This window comes from Lytechinus variegatus, chromosome 9 (genome assembly GCF_018143015.1).
Source record: "Lytechinus variegatus isolate NC3 chromosome 9, Lvar_3.0, whole genome shotgun sequence".
NCBI classification, from domain to species: Eukaryota; Metazoa; Echinodermata; class Echinoidea; order Temnopleuroida; family Toxopneustidae; genus Lytechinus; species Lytechinus variegatus.
The window spans coordinates 2,751,651-2,770,496 of NC_054748.1; the positions used below are offsets into that span (position 1 = coordinate 2,751,651).

The 18,846-nt window shown below is 38.0% G+C and overlaps 1 protein-coding gene across 1 annotated transcript in view; it reads right to left on the reverse strand.

Moving 5' to 3' along the window:
* The window catches only part of LOC121421199, a 34,743-nt gene extending 22,922 nt beyond the window's left edge, over positions 1-11,821 (reverse strand). The window contains exons 1-4 of the mRNA XM_041615862.1: positions 11,667-11,821; positions 2,704-3,076; positions 1,922-2,349; positions 442-704 (exon numbers count right to left, since the gene is read on the reverse strand). Coding sequence (XP_041471796.1) covers positions 442-704; positions 1,922-2,349; positions 2,704-3,033 — 1,021 coding nt within the window. The 5' untranslated portion in view covers positions 3,034-3,076; positions 11,667-11,821. The remainder of the gene's footprint in view (positions 1-441; positions 705-1,921; positions 2,350-2,703; positions 3,077-11,666) is intronic.
* Positions 11,822-18,846: the final 7,025 nt, after the last annotated feature.

The following is an 18,846-nucleotide window of genomic DNA, read 5'->3' on the forward strand; positions in this document are numbered from 1 at the left end:
ATATACGGTAAACCACTGTCGTCGGTATGCCTTATTGTATTTTCGAAAGAAACAATGGAAAAAATTGTTAAATCTGGTAAAAATTTACTTGAAAGTTAAGTGCAACTTGGGTCAGTGTATTACATACGTTGAAAAATATAGGATTACTAAGTAGTGATATATAAAAGTAAGAAAATTTTAAAAGAAGTTACAAGATCATTCAATGAAGAAAAATCCTATAATGACCCAAATCCAACATGACTCTAATCGGATTTTTTTTTATTCTTTTGGACTCATCTGTGTTGTGCATGTAGCATTCTTTAATTGAGTTAAATCAAGATATATGATAGTTATAAATACTTTAGACAGGGTCAAACACGTTGGAAGTTCTAACTGATAAATAGCGAACGATGAAGACAGTTTTAGTCTGATAAAATAGCTAAAATACAACAATGTAGTCACCTTCCAGTAGCCTTTTCTGAAGCGAACCCATGTTGGTATCTTTCAAAATTCCTCCAAGTACTGCCCTGCAGTCTGTGCCATCTCTCTGCCTGATTTTCCATCTACAGAACAGTTCGATCAAAGCTCCTGGGATGTCTAGGAGACGTTTTGTCAGAACATTCTGGCCCTCTGTGTAGCTGAAGCCAAGACCGATGCACAACTCGTCGTAGACGTTACCAGGAACCTCTTTCGCAAGTAATACAAGTTCCTTTTCTTGAAGAGTACTATCAATCGAGCAGCATTGGGGGAGGGGCAATGGGCTCATGTTAAGATTTAAAGATCATTGATTAAAATGTATATATTTCAGCAACATAGATGAATTTTTAACCTCTGAGTGAGGGAGTGGGATGCTAGGGGAAAACGACAAATGACATACAATAAAACAACATATACACTGTAAAAAAATTGGGCAATATTTTACCCAATATTTTGCCCAACGTTGGGCCGATAGTCAACCCTACCAACTACTGGGCAATATTTTACCCAACGTTGTTGGGGCATTAATGTGCCCAACTGTTGGGTAATATTTTGAACTACATTTTGGGGGACATTAATTTGCCCAACTTTTTAATAAAGTTATTAACCCAACATCTGGGCAAGGCCTACACTCACTTCGTGTACCTGGTCCGTGTCGATCCGGAGACCTTATCCGAAAGTGCTTTGCATGCACAATAACGCTGCATACAAGTGCAAGTGCATAATTGAGTGAAGCAAAAACAAAACAGCGTCAGATATATGTCATGTATGTAGGCCTATTCTGACAAATTCCTTACAAATTATGCTTAACGTAAAGTCCAAAATAAAAAAATTAAAAAAACGTTTAAGCAACTCATCTATGAAAGATTCAGCGAGGCTCCCCAGCCCCCAGTCATCTAGAAGCTCCTCCATATCTTATCGACCGTGTGTAGCATGCTGCAAGCGCAACTCGTGATCGTAAAGTTTCGCAACATTTACCACTCAGCAGGGCAATTACTAGCCCAACAATTGGACATCTGTATTTTGGCAGCGGCAGAGTAAAAATTTGCCTAAGTATTGGGCACATAATGCCCAACAAAACAATAACCAACGTATATATTACCCAACAAAAAAATGACCAACGTAAATTTACTCTTTTTTTCACAGTGTAGCGGTCTGGTAAAACTTGTAAAAGGGACACATTGCAATAGTTTTTTGTAAGGTGCCATTATTTAATATTTCTTTTTTCTAGTTCATTATTTAATGAAGTCAAACCGGTATGTAATTGGGATATCATGATCCAACAAGTCAAAACGTATTGTAGCTTATACACAATACACATGGTGTCGATGTGATGCAAGAAGTACAGATTCATATCATTCTATCTTTTGAGGATATGCTTATGTAAATACTTTGATAAAATTACCACATACACATTTGTCTTAAGTAAATTATTTTTTTAATCTATAATCCCAACTGTATTTACCATTCACGAGGGCCTGGGTTGAGCTCCACATCCCCAGCAGTAACAAGCATTAACTCTTGTAGATTAGGCTGCTGAGGTAACTGTTCATTAACCGCTTCGTTCGTGCCAGAGCCGTTGTTTGAGGCAGAGGCTGTGGAGTTGTGACACTCTCTAAAACTTCGCTCCCGTCGGGAAAAGGGAAGGAAAGTGGAAAGAAAAAGTGAAAGTAAAAAGAGAAAGACGACAAGGAAGGGAAGAGAAACAGAAACGGGAATACCAAATCCGGGAGAAAGGGACAACAATAACGAAGAAAACAATAGGAAAATAACAGGAAAGCAAAAATAAAAGGAAGGAGACAGAAAGGAAGACAGAAAGGGGCGGGATAGGCAAACTCCCGAGGTTGGATGTGTCGGTGTACTTAATGAAGTGGAGTCTGTCTGAGATGTAACCTGTTGAGAAAAAAGCATGTCATGTTACCGGCGGGCGCAGAGCTGTCGAAGAACGCCATATGGCTAAGCTGTCATGTCATGCTGGGAAAGGGGAGGGGGATAGGACAGGCATAAAATGAAGAGTAAGAAAACAGGAAGAAGAAATGTTAATGGGATAAGAGCCGGAGGGGAATAGTAAAACAGATAATGATCTCTGAGGTTATAATGTTTTTTCGCTTCCATTGCCTATTTAGTGCTAAGAAGATGTATGTATTCCATTGTTCTAAAAGTGACATCTCAGACATTTCATGCTCTTTTAGTTTACCTTCCCCATGGAAATGATTTTGTTAAGAAATGATCACAAATGTTACCAACCGTTTGACCAGATGGTTCATGATGTAACGTATCACTCCCTACACAACACGGCTGTGGTGAATCTTGACCCGCTTTAGTGCTTGGTTCGGCATCGCCTTGTTGATTTACCAACGAAGAATCACATGAATCCACTTCATCTTGTCTGGGCTTGTGATCTTGCGACCCTCCTTCAGAATCATCCTTCTTCGCTTTCAGTCGTTTCCAAAGAACCCTTAACCTCTGAATACGCTCTTTAAGCAATTCTTCTCTCATCTCTCTGACCACCCATTCTTTTATCCTATGGATAAAAGTTCCGATTCGGACTCTCCACTCACTTAAAGCCACGGGCATGTTGACGGAATCAGGCGACACTTTCAGGATAACAAGCTTTGATCTGGAAAGATAATGATACATTGCTTAAAAGACAAGTTCACTCCAACAAAAAGTCGAATAAAAAGAGACAAATCCAACATGCACAACACTGAAAATTTCATCAAAATCGGATGTAAGATAAGAAAGTTACGACATTTTTAAGTTTTACTTATTTAAAAAAAAATATTTGTATTCACATCCTAGTCAGTGTGCAAATGAGGGAACTGATTGCATCACTCACTCACTATTTCTTTTGTATTTCATTATATGAATTATGGAATATTGGATTTTTTGGTGAAATAAGTTTTATTTCGCCCTGAACATGTGGATCTATAACATTGTATAAAATTTTATGCTTCATTCAAATTGGCCTTTATTGTCAAATCTGGAAATATCTTATAATTGAGCGTTGTGGCCCAGTGGATTAGTCTTCGGACTTTGAAACAGAGGGTCATAGGTTCGAATCCCAGTCATGGCGTAATTTCTTTCAGCAAGAAACTGATCCACGATGTGCTGCACTCGACCCAGGTGAGGTAAATGGGTACCGGTAGGAAGTAATTCCTTAAGAAGCTGTGTGCGCTATGAACGCCTAGCTTAGCCGGGTAATAGAGGAGCGCCTTGAGCACCTCACAAGGTGGAAATGTGTGCAATATAAATATCCTATATTATTATTATTATTCAAACAATAAAAAAAGAATAATGAATGAGGTGACATCAGCGATTCTCTCATTTGCATGTGATTTAATATTGTGCATATAACTATTTTGTCAAAAATAGCAATGAATAGAGAAACTTTGAAATGTCATAGCTTTATTATTTTACATCCGATTTTGATGGAATTTTTCAGCATTATACTCTTGTCTGATTTTTCTCTATTGATTCAAATCAACATTTTTTTTTCCTGAGCTAGACTTGAACATTAAATATTTTCGCCTGAAAGTAGTGCATTAGTATTGTTATCATTTACGGTAATATGTGTGGTAGAAGTTTAAGTTGAAGGTTAATATGAATAGCTTGTTTGCAAACGGGGTTAGATCTACTTTATACCATTCCGAGAAAACCATGTTTGTTTTATTCTCCCATATTGCAATATTCTTGTGCGAAAGAAGATTTTCATGATGTACTACCATATGCGAACATAAAATTGGATATCTAGGACATTTGCATGTCTTTGCATTTTTCGAAAATATTACATTTGTGGATATAGCCCCTTTTGCAACAACTGAAATGAATCCAACCCCTAAAAAAAGGGTGATATTTCTTGCCATTTTTCACTTTTTAATTGAAATTTCAACTTTTCTTTGGTATCAACTTATATAACTACTAAAACTTTATACATTACACACAAATGATAAAATTTGATGATCAACGGATCTAACCCCTATGATTAAAAATTGAGCGTTTCATACAAAGTAGATGTGGTAGTATTGTATTGTTAGCGTCGTAGTAGAAGTAGTAATGGAAAAGTAGTAGTAGAAGTACATGTAGTAGTAGTAGTATAGAAATAATACATGTAATAGTAGTAATAATACTATTATCATTAGTAGTAGTAGCAGCAGCAGCAGTAGTAGTAGTAGTAGTAGTAATAGTAATAGTAGTAGTAGTAGTAGTAGTAGTAGTAGTAGTAGTAGTAGTAGTAGTAATGGTAGTGGTAGTAAAAGTAGAAGTAGTAGCAGTAGTAGTAGCAGTAGTAGTAGTAGTAGTAGTAGTAGTAGTAGTAGTGGTAGTGGTAGTAGAGGTAGAAGTAGTAGTAGTAGCAGCAGCAGCAGTAGTAGTAGTAGTAGTAGTAGTAGTAGTAGTAGTAGTAGTAGTAGTAGTAAAAGTAGTATTAGTAGGAGTAGTAGTAGTAGTAGCGGTGGCGTAGCTACGGGGGGCCTGGGGGGCACGTGCCCCCCCCCTGAGATTTGGTGTGCCCCCCAAGGTGCCCCCCAGAAAAAAATTTGCAGAGCAAAAAATAAAAGAAAAAAGGGAGAAAGAAGAAAGAAGGAAAAGAAGAAGAAAGACAGAATAAAAAAGAAGAGGAGGAAGACGAGCGAATGAAATAATGTGAGGGGAAGACTTGCAATTACAAAAAAATATTTTCATGTTACTATATAGAATTTTTGCTGGCGCTTCGCGCCATAATTGCCTGTTCTAAGGGATTTATATCTTGCTCAATAGGCTGATGTGGAGCAAGTTTTGAAGTCAATATGCAAAACATATTTTAGCTCGGACATCAAACTTTCATTATTTTTTTCATTTACAAATTAAGGTGCTCTGTAAAATGTCCGTTTTATGGTCTACATATCAGCATTTTAAGCTCACGCTGCGTGGTCACATTGTTTGATTTGCCAAGTTTATATTGTCTACTTGTATTCCATAATGTTCCATTAAAATAAATGTGTTCAGAATGCCCAGATTTTAGGTCTAAATATAAAACACGCGCGATAGCCTGCATGTTCTTTATATATCCAGTTTTACATCAGAATATCAATAATTGTCTGCTCACGCTTCACGATCGCATTATTAATGATACCCAATTGACTATATCCTACTTATGACTTACAAAATATGAATAGAGTGTCCCGCTTTTAGGTCTAAAATCTCAATTTTCTTCCTCTTGCGCTTCGCGCTCACATCAATTGTTTAGTTACATACCTATCCCATTCATTAATACAAAAATTGCTTAGAATGACCATTTTTTTAGGTCGGAATGTCAAAAAAATTTGCTCGCGCTTCGCGCTCGCATTATTGAAATATATACCGTCTTCGTGGGTAACTGTAAGCAGTCCTTAACAGGTCCCTTTTCGATAATGCTAGAACAGTTGATAAAAATTTCTGTTCGCGCTTGGGGGTACATATGAACCTTGTTCAGGATCACACATAACATTGCCCAGAAAATTAAATTTTCAGGAAAAAAATTAAAGTAAAGTAAAAAAAAAAATCGCTCGCGCTTTCGCGCTCGCACTTTTTATAAGGCTTATGAGATTATTTTATGTTTATGTTGTTTTATAAGAATAAAACTAAGAAGTGACTGATATAGGTGAAGATAATTTCTGGCCTGGTCCCCTATTGGCGAAAGTCGGATCCGCCCTTGTGGACACATAGACACACACCGGAAAATGGCCGGTGCCCCCCTGAACAAGCAAGGACCCCCCAGTGCCCCCCCCCGGGAAAAAAATCCTAGCTACGCCACTGAGTAGTAGTATTAGTAGTGGTAGTTGTAATAGTAGTAATAGTAGTAGTAATAGTAGTAGTTGTAGTAGTAGTAATAGAAGAAGTAGAAGTAGCAGTAGCAGCAGTAGTAGTAGTAGTAGTAGTAATAGTGGTAGTAGTAGTAGTAGTAGTAGTAGTAGTAGTAGTAGTAGTATAGTAGTAGTAGCAGTAGTAGTAATAATAGTAGTAGCAGCAGTATAGTAGTAGTAGTAGAAGAAGTAATAGTAGTAGTATTAGTAGCGCCACTATATGACTTTGTGTAAGTCGTATGGCGTTCCAAACTTCATGGCCGACTCGGTCATGGCAATAAATTGCCTTCACCCCTACCTGAGGTCGTCTGGGAGTTTCTTCTTTTGTGTAATGGCGTGGTGGCACCGTCGGGATCTGAACCTAGACCATTCAACTCAGTGTTATTCCAAGCACAGAGGGAACTTTATTTAATCCATGGGACCGGGCGCTCGAATGTAACTTTTTCGTGATAACGTCAGGTTAGCTCTTTTTCTTAGGTGAATCGTAGTCCCACATACGTCTGAAGATGTATGGATTTGCATCAACGCAGCGATGCGCCATTGCTATGCCCGGGCCCATTCTTGGTGATGCGTCGAAGAGGCGATGCGCTCCAGCCCCCCATTTTCCTGCTGTCGTGCAGGGGCAGCAGGAGAGTGATTGCTTCGTACAAGTAGAGGTACGAAGTGGTTATACCATTAATGTGGTGAGCAAATCAGTTGTTGACCATTGTGGTATTATTATTGAATTTGATGTTGACTATGACAGTTTTGATTTTTCTGAGTCTGATGCTGATGAAAACATTCCTTTGGTTAGGGGATTCCCCACACCCAGGTCGAGTGTGATTGGCAGTAGTTCTTTTGTGTTATCATACGAAGATTATAATCTATGGTTTGATGGTTTAGTGATTGCAGATGATGCATTTGTAGGTCTTGGTCTCCGAGGTGACATCCTCGTCGGTGCACCGTTTATGGAGCACAACGATGTGATTGTTTGGCCTTCCAAGTGTTTAATAACATTCGGTGACTTGGGACTTGATTTCATTTACCACGATTCAAATGAACACCAGCCTACAGATCTCACACAACCACAGCATACAAATGGTAGCTTAGACGTACAACACAAACATGAGAGAAAGCCGGATAGTTCAATAGTTTGCCTTGATGACAAGACTGAGAACAAGATTGAATGTGCAATTGTTGATACATGTACATCCAATGCATGCCTGGTGAGCGAAGCGTTCTCCCATTGTGACATGACTGTGAGTGAACATGAGTGTGGTGCACCCCTCAGTATCAATAACCATGGTTACCATGAGTCTGCATATGAGAGTGAAGGAAACACCTGTCATGAGTGTGAAGGTGACATGATGATTGGTGATAACATCCTACATGAGAATGATGGTGACATGATAAGTGATACTGATAACTATTTACATGAGTCTGAAGGTGACATGATGAGTGATATCTTACAAGAGAATGAAAGCGACACGAGTGATGATAAAATCTTACATGAGAGTGAAGGTGTCACAGTGATTGATGACAATATCTTACATGAGTATGAAGATAACACGATGATTGGTGATAACATCTTACATGAGAATGAAGGTAACATGGTGAGTGATGATGACATCTTACATGAGAATGAAGATAAGACGATTGGTGATAACATCTTACATGAGAATGAAGATGACATGAGTGATGATCACATCTTACATGAGAGTGAAGGTGACAAGAGTGAAAGTGACATGATATGTCATAACATCTTACTTGAGAGTGCTGGTGAAATGATAAGTGACAACATCTCTCATGAAACCATGAATGTAGATGAAAGTGAGGTTGATTCATCAGTTGATCTCAATAACATGTCTATACATGCCTACAACAATGTCAAAATCTTACAAGGTATAACCATAAATGACATCATACCTACATGTAACACTGAACACGATCTCTCAGACACGTATCATGAGGTCTACTGCAAACCAAATTGTGTTGCAAGTACACCCCATGCCTATGAACTACCTGATACAGTTATAGATGTTTACAACAATCCTGTTGCGTTTGGTTTCTTGGCTGTGTATTGTCGGTTTGCTTGCAGGTCCCAAGAGGAACATGTAAATGTTCCAGGTCCTCCGGTCTTTATTACTGAGCATAGCTCTGGGCCTGTTAGTTCGTCATATGACGATGGTGTTGCGCACTCTGATGTTCTGTCTTTCCCTGACGGTGACTCACAAGTGAATCGTAGAACAGATTGTTGCACGCCTAAGCGTTCAGATACTACATACAATATCGATTGGACCATAGCTGATTCGAATCGCGATAGTCGTACCAAACACGCTCCGGGTTCCGATTCGTCTCGCAGTGCCACATATCGCAGCTACTATGCTCCTCGCAAACGAGCATTCGAGTCGTACTGTCGTAACCATGTTGTTGATCGTACACGAACAACAGGTCTCTTCGCAGTCAACAAACCGGTCGTTGAATCGTATCATGGCAGCTCGAGCAGATGTAAACTCTCTCACAACTCTCTAGCCGCTTTGAGTACTTACAAAGAGTACTACAGCATTGACTGTTCGTACGGGACATCTCCAGAGATGCGTAGCCGACATGCCTCCGTCACTACTAGGTCCGTGTCAATGTTCATAGATCGCAACTCGCACGCCTCTCGTGTCGTTGAGCCCGTGTGCTCAGTTCCCGACATTCGTTACCATGACAACTACGCCACGTTTAAGCCTACATATCCTCCTGATGCCAATGTTCCTGCTTCAACTACAGACATCATGCATGGTAACTATCGTGATCCATTTGGCCCACGTCTGGACGATGCTGATCTTCACCTTACTGGCTGGCCTTCAGTTGGAGACAATGGCAGGTCCGACCCTGTGACAGGCGCTTCTTCGTTGGTTTCTCCAGTGACTAGCCACATGGTCACTCTTGATGACAGATCCTATGATTGTCATCGACAGGCCTCTTTCGCTGGTCATTCTGTGCTGGACCCTAGCCCGTCTTCCTCTCCTGGTCCTACCTGCTGTGACGCATACCTTACCTGGAGTCTTACCCCTTGGAACCGTGGTCCCCGACCGCCCTCACTGGAAGACGGATTGGATCTTTTGTCCGAGGAAACTCTGGCTGCCTGTCCCAAGGTCGAGAACGTCTTGTACCCGGTAGACAGTCAGGAATATTCCATGATTATCGTTGGCCTCACCTCGTTGAAGAGCCCCTCCCACACATTCTACTGGACTTTGGTACCAGACTTTGACCCCACTTGATTGATGCCTATCCAGGTCAGCCTAAAGCGCTGATACTTTTTTCATCTGGACTTTGATGATTTGAACCTTGTTTTCCACAAGTTTTAACCTTGAACTTTCGTTTCCCGGCTATTTTGCTTTTACAATTTATTATACAATGTCTCGCTAGATATTTCTTTTATTTTCAGATTTTTGGTTTATATCTGATTGTTAACCATTTATTATTCGTGACCTTTGATGATGGTTGTTTGTTACATTTTGTGTTGATTCATGTGGATTTGCATTACCTTGGTTGCGAGGTTGTTGCGTTTGTTAATAATTGGTAGGAATGAACGATTGTGCAGACGTTCTGATGTCTTGCTTAATGGATGTACTTGTCTGTTGATTTTTTATTGCTTGTCCTTATGATAACTGCGATAACATTGTCTTTTTTGTCATGTTTTTTTTAACTGAAAATATTGATATGGTTGCTACCTAATTTTTATTTGCCTTTATGTCACTGCCTATGTGACGCCCTTGCATTTATGACATGACTTTCGTGATGTTATGTTGTCGGTACCTGATATTTCCATTTTGTTCTTTTCAGATACAGTCTTTTACATGTTTTATAGCGTGGTGCCCTCTGTGCAGGGTGTAGTGATTAATTTGTTTAAGCACAGTTAGGATCGTAATAGTGATTTTTTTCTCCGGTACTTCAATGCAATTGAGCTTAGTTATTTTCATTCTGGTTAATTATGTGATTATGTTTATTTCCTATTTTACTTTGTGTCCCCTTTTTGACATGCTTATGTTTGTTTCAGATTTTTTTTTTATTGTTTTAAGTAAATAGATATTGGATCATATGGAACTTGATTATCATATGTGTGTAGGTCTTGCTGCGGGCTTTTTCTTTTAGTCGTGAATGTATTACGTACTTGTATAGAGTGTACGGATTTCTTCTTTTGAGGAAGACGGAGAGAAAGGTGGCTTGTGTATTTTGATTGTTTAGTAGCTTATACATGTACATGTACATTTATTTATCTTTTGTTTGACGTCAAGGCCTGTATGCATTTTGTTTAACTAATAATATGCCTTTTGATATTGTTTTTGTACCATTTTGGGGCATTAATAATTGACTTTGATTTTATACCAACTTGGCGGATTGGTTTATGTAATAGGTTAGGCATAGTTTAGCCGTGAACTATAAACAGTTTAAGTTGTATAATCTCTAAATTGAGTATAAGTTTAAGCCAGATATAGAGTTTAGTTGTGTCACCAAATAATGCCTATTTATGTGCATTTTGGGTTGTTATTTGAAAGACATATATTTATGTCAAGAAGCTATTCAATTACCAGTTGTCTTAGTTTACTTTTTAAAGATGGTAGTCTGTACAGTTAGTAATTGCAGAAGGTAAAGAAAGATTGAAATGGTTGATCAGTTTGTTTCACTTAAGGAGTAAATGTATATAGTGTAATTCATGTGTAGAGTTGTATTAAGTTTTAAGTTTTGGCTGTCAATTCTTGGGTTGTATAAATTTCTGGATTTGCTTATATAAAACATATGTCCTCTCAAATAATCACGGGAATGAGAAAAAGTGGTCACGCCACTATATGTTATGTGTAAGTCGTATGGCGTTCCATACTTCATGGCCGACTCGGTCATGGCAATAAATTGCCTTCACCCCTACCTGAGGTCGTCTGGGAGTTTCTTCTTTTGTGTAATGGCGTAGTATAGTAGTACTAGTAGTAGTAGTAGTAGTAGCAGTAGTAGTAATAGTAGTAGTAGTAGTAGTAGTAGTAGTAGTAGTAGAAGTAGTAGTAGAAGTAGAAGTAGTAGTAGTAGTAGTAGTAGTAGTAGTAGTAGTAGTAGTAGTAGTATAGTAGTAGTAGTAGTAGTAGTAGTAGTAGTAGTAGTAGTAGTAGTAGTAAAAGTAGTATTAGTAGGAGTAGTAGTAGTAGTAGTAATAGTGGTAGTAGTAGTAGTAGTAGTAGTAGTAGTAGTAGTAGTAGTGGTAGTAGTAGTAGTAGTAGTAATAGTGGTAGTAGTAGTAGTAGTAGTAGTAGTAGTAGTAGTAGTAGTAGTAGTAGTAGGTAGAAGGAGGACTATGACTCGTAATAGTTGATGTAGTATGTTGGAACCAGAAAGAAAGACGATAGTCTGCATTAATATCATGGCACTTACTTGCAGGGAATTGTGCTTGCCTCTAGTAATCTACATCGGACGTGCACTGTATGAAGGCGTCGTATATACCAAAGCCAAACTTCTACTCCAAATGAAACATTAATTTTCGTCAGTCAAATTCACACTTTTCATTTGGTAAGAAATGCGTAGAAAAAGAAAGGAGTTCCACTTGCATATCTCATCGTCAAATAGCGTTTTTATAAAATAATATTTAACACAGAAGTGAAACCATTTAGCTGTTCATATTGTAAACTGTCACTAAAACCAGACAAACGTGGTATTCCCCGCTAACAAAGACGCGCCCTGATAACTATTTCCCGTGTCAAAGTGCAAAATGATTTTTAATTGTATAGGACATGCTAATTTATTCGCTCAACCGTCAGACTCAAAGTCCAAGTTCAGTCTGCCTGTTTGGGAGCGGTTAGTATTCATGGCAATATGATTATATTGTGGAGTGGGGCAGTTCTTATGGCTGTCTATATAAACTACAATGCGAGACAGTCAGTGGCAGTGTCAGGTATAAAGAATGAAATTACAAGACACTCGAAATATCATTACACTTCAGCGTCAATCATTATGAGCAATCACATGCGATTCTACCAAGTGTAGCATATTGGACATGAGGGAAGATCACATGGCAAAATGATGTATCTGAAAATTTTGATTTTTTTTCAGGTTTTTACACTTTAGTGTGGTACGGTATGTCACTGACACAGCTCCCGTAGGACTAGCGTGCCAAATTTTTTTTTTTTTTGTTTTGGCTTCAATAGGGTCCCCTTAGATAAAAAACGATGGGGTTCAAATTTTCAGACCCCTCCTTCCCTTTGTGGGGTCCTTTTTGGCGCCATATTGGCCTGTACAAAGCCCAATAGGATAATCCATTGTTTTCAACCTTATTTCTCACTTTTCTTCGCCAATTATATTTTAAAGTTGTCTGAAGTGTATGAGAATGAATATTTGATGATGTTGTGATGTCAATGTTTTTTTTTAATTTACCATATGGGGGCGGACTTTACGAAAAATGCCCCACAATTTTAAAATATTGCCTCCCAAAATATTTTCCCCCTTTTTTGGCACTAAAATTAGGACAAAAGGATTACAAAATGAAATGAATATGTTCTGTTATACAATCCAACAACAGAGGAATATATCACATGTAATGTATATCATTATTTTGGGTCAATTGATGTAAAAATCATCCCCATTTCAGGATTTTATGCATTAAAAACCTTACCACAACACTAGAGGGCGCCATAACTTATGATAAGCAATTCCCTTAAAAAATCAAATTCTAGGCACTGTAATTTTATCAATAAATTTGAAAGCTGACACATTTCAAGAGCAATTATTTCCAATGCCGATTTATAGTATGGGCATCTAATTTGTTTTGATTCACCCCCCCCCCCCCCCGGAAGGGTAGAATCAAAACAAATCCAGGATTTTTTTTATTTTTAGCCTAAGGCAGCCATTTTGCCCCCCGTCACTTTTTCGACGGGGGGGGGGGGGTAGAATCAAAACAAATTAAAATCCAGGATTTTTTTTATTTTTAGCCTAAGGCAGCCATTTTGCCCCCCATATGGTAAAAGTGAAAAATTATTGACATCACAACATCATCAAATATTCTTTCTTGTACACCTCAGACAACTTAAAAATATAATTGGCGAAGAAAAGTGAGAAATAAGGTTGAAAACAATAAATTATCCTATTGGGCTTTGTACAGGCCAATATGGCACTAAAAAGGACCCCCCACAAAGGGAAGGAAGGGTCTGAAAATTTGAACCCCATCGTTTTTGTCTCACCTGCGAAGCAAAGTGAGACTATAGGCGCCGCGTCGGCGGCGGCGTCAACATCAAATCTTAACCTGAGGTTAAGGTTTTGAAATGATGTCATAACTTAGAAAGTATATGGACCTAGTTAATAAAACTTGGCCATAAGGTTAATCAAGTATTACTGAACATCCTATTAGAGTTTCATGTCACATGACTAAGGTCAAAGGTCATTTAGGGTCAATGAACTTAGACCATGTTGGAGGATTCAACATCGAAATCTTAACCTGAGGTTAAGTTTTTGAAATGTCATCATAACTTAAAAAATATATGGACCTAGTTCATGAAACTTGGACATAAGGTTAATCAAGTATCACTGAACATCCTGCATGAGTTTCACGTCACATGACCAAGGTCAAAGGTCATTTAGGGTCAATGAACTTGAATTGGGGATATCTGTTGAAACCCCATCTTAACTTTGAAAGTTTATGGATCTGATTTATGAAACTTGGACATAATAGTAATCAAGCATCACTGAAAATTTTGTGCAAGTTTCAGGTCTCATGATTAAGGTCAAAGGTCATTTAGGGTCAATGAACTTTGGTCGAATCGGGGGTATCTGTTGAATTACCATCATAACTTTGAAAGTTTATTGGTCTAGTTCATTAAACTTGGACATTAGAGTAATCAAGTATCACTGAACATCCTGTGCGCGTTTCAGGTCACATGACCAAGGTCAAAGGTCAATGAACTTTGGTCGAATTGGGTGTATCTGTTGAATTACCATCATAACTTTAAAAGTTTATGGATCTGATTCATGAAACTTGTACATAAGAGTAATCAAGTATCACTGAACATCCTGTTCGAGTTTCAGGTCACGTGATCAAGGTCAAAGGTCATGTAAGGTCAATGAACTTTGGCCATGTTGGGGTTTTTTGTTGAATAACCATCATATCTCTGTAATTTTATTGGTCTAGTTCATAAAAAGCGGACATAAGAGTAACCATGTATCACTGAACATCTTGTGCGAGTTAGAGTAGTATTCAAAGTCAGCACCGTTGCTATATTGAACCGCGTGATGCAGGTGAGACAGCCAGAGGCATTACACTTGTTGGTCTAAGTGGACCCTATTGAAGCCAAAACAACTAAAAAATCAATTTTGGCACGCTAGTCCTACGGGATGACACACCATACCGCTCTTTTTGTGAGGTTTTTCCGGGAGCTCTTTCCATTTATCTTACTCTCATAATTACAGGTATTTTTATTTTCAAAATAGCATGGGGTATCTACAGTACATTTTTTTTTCAAATTTGCCCACTCGTTTCATGGTAAAAGGATGTATCTGCAGATACGATACAAAAATGCCGCAGAAGAGCACATTGATTTACGGTAAAATGGTGTATCTGTTAGTTACACTTTTCTGCCATGTAATGAGTGAGCGCACTCAGCTTCGTGAAATATGACAAAACGATGTATCTGCAACATACATCTTTTTCCAATAATGGTGAGCCACAAACTCTACAGTGCGTATTAAATTAAAGTTTACACTTTGAAAAAGTCCTGGGAATTAAAAAATACACAACACGTGGGTATTTTTTTTTCCACAAATAATCTTGGGTTTGGGTCTCATCTGTCTAATGAAAGTAAAAGTTTTGTCAGAATGTTACACTTGAGTGAGCACTGTCCATTTCTGTAAAGCTCTCAGAAATCTGTTTGCGCAGAAATGCTCGTTTTCAAGCTGTGTCAAGTCGAAAGGACGAAATCAAACTGACATTACGAAGGATTTATCATACATTTCCGTTGCACTTTTAGTCAATTGGCATAAAACGGATACATTCAAGCATTTTATGACAATTTTGACACCCAAACTGAAATTTCAACACTGAAAGAGCACAACCTTTACCCTATTTTTGCCAGCTGGATCTGAGGACATAACTGAATCTGAACAAAAGTTTATATCAGACATCTCCAGCATTTTTACACTAAGTTTTTATCATTGAAAGTTGGTTTACATTTCATTTTTCATTTATTTCTTGTTTCTCCACACTTTTCCCAAGCTTAGTAATGACTAACAAATGAAAATCAAGCTTAAGCCATTCCATGTAAATCACAGCTCAGTGTAAATCAAATATCGTCACGATGGCCTCGGTGTGTTGGGAGTGGGGGGGGGGAATGCACTATTCGAAGTGTTTTGGACAAGGAAACAAGTCAACAATCATGACAATGTAGAAGATATCTTCAAATCACTTTTACTAGCTAAATTCCATGTGTTCTTCATGATTAAGGTCTACTTTTATTCACATAACTATTTCAAATTTCTGCACAAATAACTTTTCCCTATCTTTTCAAAAGTAAGTGGTGCCCACTCAAGCGGAGATATTTTTGACAGTTATATCGTCATTTGCTTTAATGGACCTGTGCCAATGTTAAAATGTGGAACAATCTTCAGGATATTACAAATGTATAATTTTACAGGATCTTTTCAAAGTGTAAACTTTTTTTGATACGCACTGTATAGTTGATGGCAAAAAAATATATATCTGCTGCATATAACAATTAGCTCAGATTGTGTGCCACGAGAGTCAGAGACTAGTTTATGGCAAAATAGTGTCATCTGCAATTACATACACCTTTTCCATAAATTGTGCACCCGGAAATCAAGCACTAGTCTACGACAAAATAGTGTATCTATACATTTTCCACACTTTGTGCGCCTCAAAAGTCAGAGGCTAGTCGGAGACTAGTTTATGATAAACGAGTGTACGTGCCAAATACGCCTTTTTGTCATGTCTCTATACTTTCAAATAATAACAATGACAATGATTTTATTGACCCATGTCACCCTGATTCGGGTATTAGGAGCACTATCATAGAACGTTATGTGTTCAAAATCATTTCATGAATAACTGTATTTACGCAGTATTTAGAAATATGTACAATTGCATACAATACCTTAAGTAAAAATGTAAAGCCTATAAACAAAACAAACCGTAGACATAATGATCAGTTATGCTTAAAGGACACATCCATACACCAACTTCATTGAAAAGAGACCACTATGTAAACATGCAGCGCCGTAATAACAATCTGTTTACATTATTTGATACAAAGAGCTTAACCAACATAAAACTATCACGATTCAAGAGCCCTTTAATGAATAATGTGCATTAATATTTGCAGGGGCGGATCCAGCTTTCGCCAATAGGGGGGGGGGGGCCGAAAACTATTTTGATCAACATTTTTTTGATTGGCCGCTACTATCTGGCCTTTTTTTTTTGGGGGGGGGGTTCAGGGGGTAGTCCTAACTAAAGACTGAAGTTTTAAGTATGTGTTAGTATTTATTGCTATAAACAACAATATAAGGTATCTCATGTAGTCTTAATATATAATGCGAGCGCGAAGCGCGAGCTAAAAATCTTTGATATTTTATGTCCTTAGAACTGAAGATTCAGAGCATTTTTTATAATCATGAACAAAGATAAGTATCAGACTAAACAATGCGAGCGCGAAGCGCGAGCCGAAATTTTATCATATAGTAGCGTGAAAAGTGACTCAATTAGGACTGTTTTTAGTGATTAATGAAGAGGATACAAGTATCACCAATTAAATAATAGGAGTGCGAAGCGCGAGTTCAAAATTTCTGATATTCCGACCTGAAAAAAAATGAACAGTCTAAGCGCGTTTTTATTTAAATAAACAAGCTGTGTGTCTCAAACAATTTAATGCGAGCACGAAGCATGAGCTTAATTTTTTGATATACTGACATGATAAAGGAGCATTTTGACAAATTTTGGTAAGAATTTCCAAAGAGCATAGGTTTCTCACAAATCAAACAATGCGAGCGCGAGCTGAACATTTTGATACACATTAACAATTTGTGTAAATCAAACAAAATAATGAAAGGTTGTGCGAGCTAAAAAAATGTGTGCAAATTGATATCAGAACTGGATATATTGTATATATATTGGTTATATATTAGTGTCATTTAACCCTCTTGAATGGGATTCATTACACAGGCAATGCGAGCGCGAAGCGCGAGCGAAAATTTTTATATAAAGTATATTTTCCAATTCTTCCCGTCACCTTTTTTGGGGTATCCTTCGGGGTCGGGCCGGTCGTTACGAGGCTGTAAATTACCCATCATGGGTAAAATACCTCTTTCTTACCTTTCTTTCTGTTTTTCGTAGTTTCTATCAAGGTAAAGAGTACACTTTTTTCTGCAGGTTGTCAAAAAATAGAGGGGGGCCGGGGCCGGCTCGGCCCCTCCTGGATCCGCGCCTGAATATTTGTATACATCTAACATCATGTGTATAGACCTTATCATCAATCAGGTTACCATTTTACTGATTTTTTTTAATGTCTCAAAGTCCCGTATAGTACCATAAAAGTTGAGATGCATTTTTAGCACAAAATTTACTGTAGAGAACATCATATTTTCTTAAGGAATGTATGAAGTGTCTCACTTTTATTGTGTAGAAAGTTACGGAAAAATTGCAGACACAAAGATTTGTTTTACTGAGTGCATAATAGCCTACATTTTCGAAAAATTTGAAGGCAAAATAGGCAGTGTAATCTGAAATGCATTTTGCAACGTATACCATTTGGGCTTCTCTTAGACCGATCAATACTTTACGAATCAAACACAGAGGCACATTTTAAAAAAAGGGGGTACAGTCATTTTCCAGGAAAAAAAGATTTTCACTAATAAAGGTTATTTCTTCTCGTGTAGAATTTGTGTAAGTATGTCATTTTGTCACTAAAATATTTGCTGTGACTCTCAAAAGTTGAGGCACACTTTTGTATGAACAACAATTTACATTAAAAATATTGAATAGACTCTCAAAAGGGGGCATTGGCCGGAAATGCCCCCCCCCTCCCGATCCGCCTCTGAATTTGCCATAATTCTAACGAAGGATTTTTCTGCAGATACACCCTTTTACCATGATCTGCCCATGAAAACTAATGTATGTATCTGCAGATACATCATTTTGCCGTGATTTGACAATGAGCACCAAATGGTGTATCTGCAGATACATCCTTTTGCCGTGATTTGACAATGAGCACCAAATGGTGTATCTGCAGATACATCCTTTTGCCGTGATTTGACAATGAGCACCAAATGGTGTATCTGCAGATACATCATTTTGCCGTGATTTGACAATGAGCACCAAATGGTGTATCTGCAGATACATCATTTTGCCGTGATTTGACAATGAGCACCAAATGGTGTATCTGCAGATACATCATTTTGCCGTGATTTGACAATGAGCACCAAATGGTGTATCTGCAGATACATCCTTTTGCCGTGATTTGACAATGAGCACCAAATGGTGTATCTGCAGATACATCCTTTTGCCGTGATTTGACAATGGGCTCCAAATGGTGTATCTGCAGATACATCCTTTTGCCGTGAT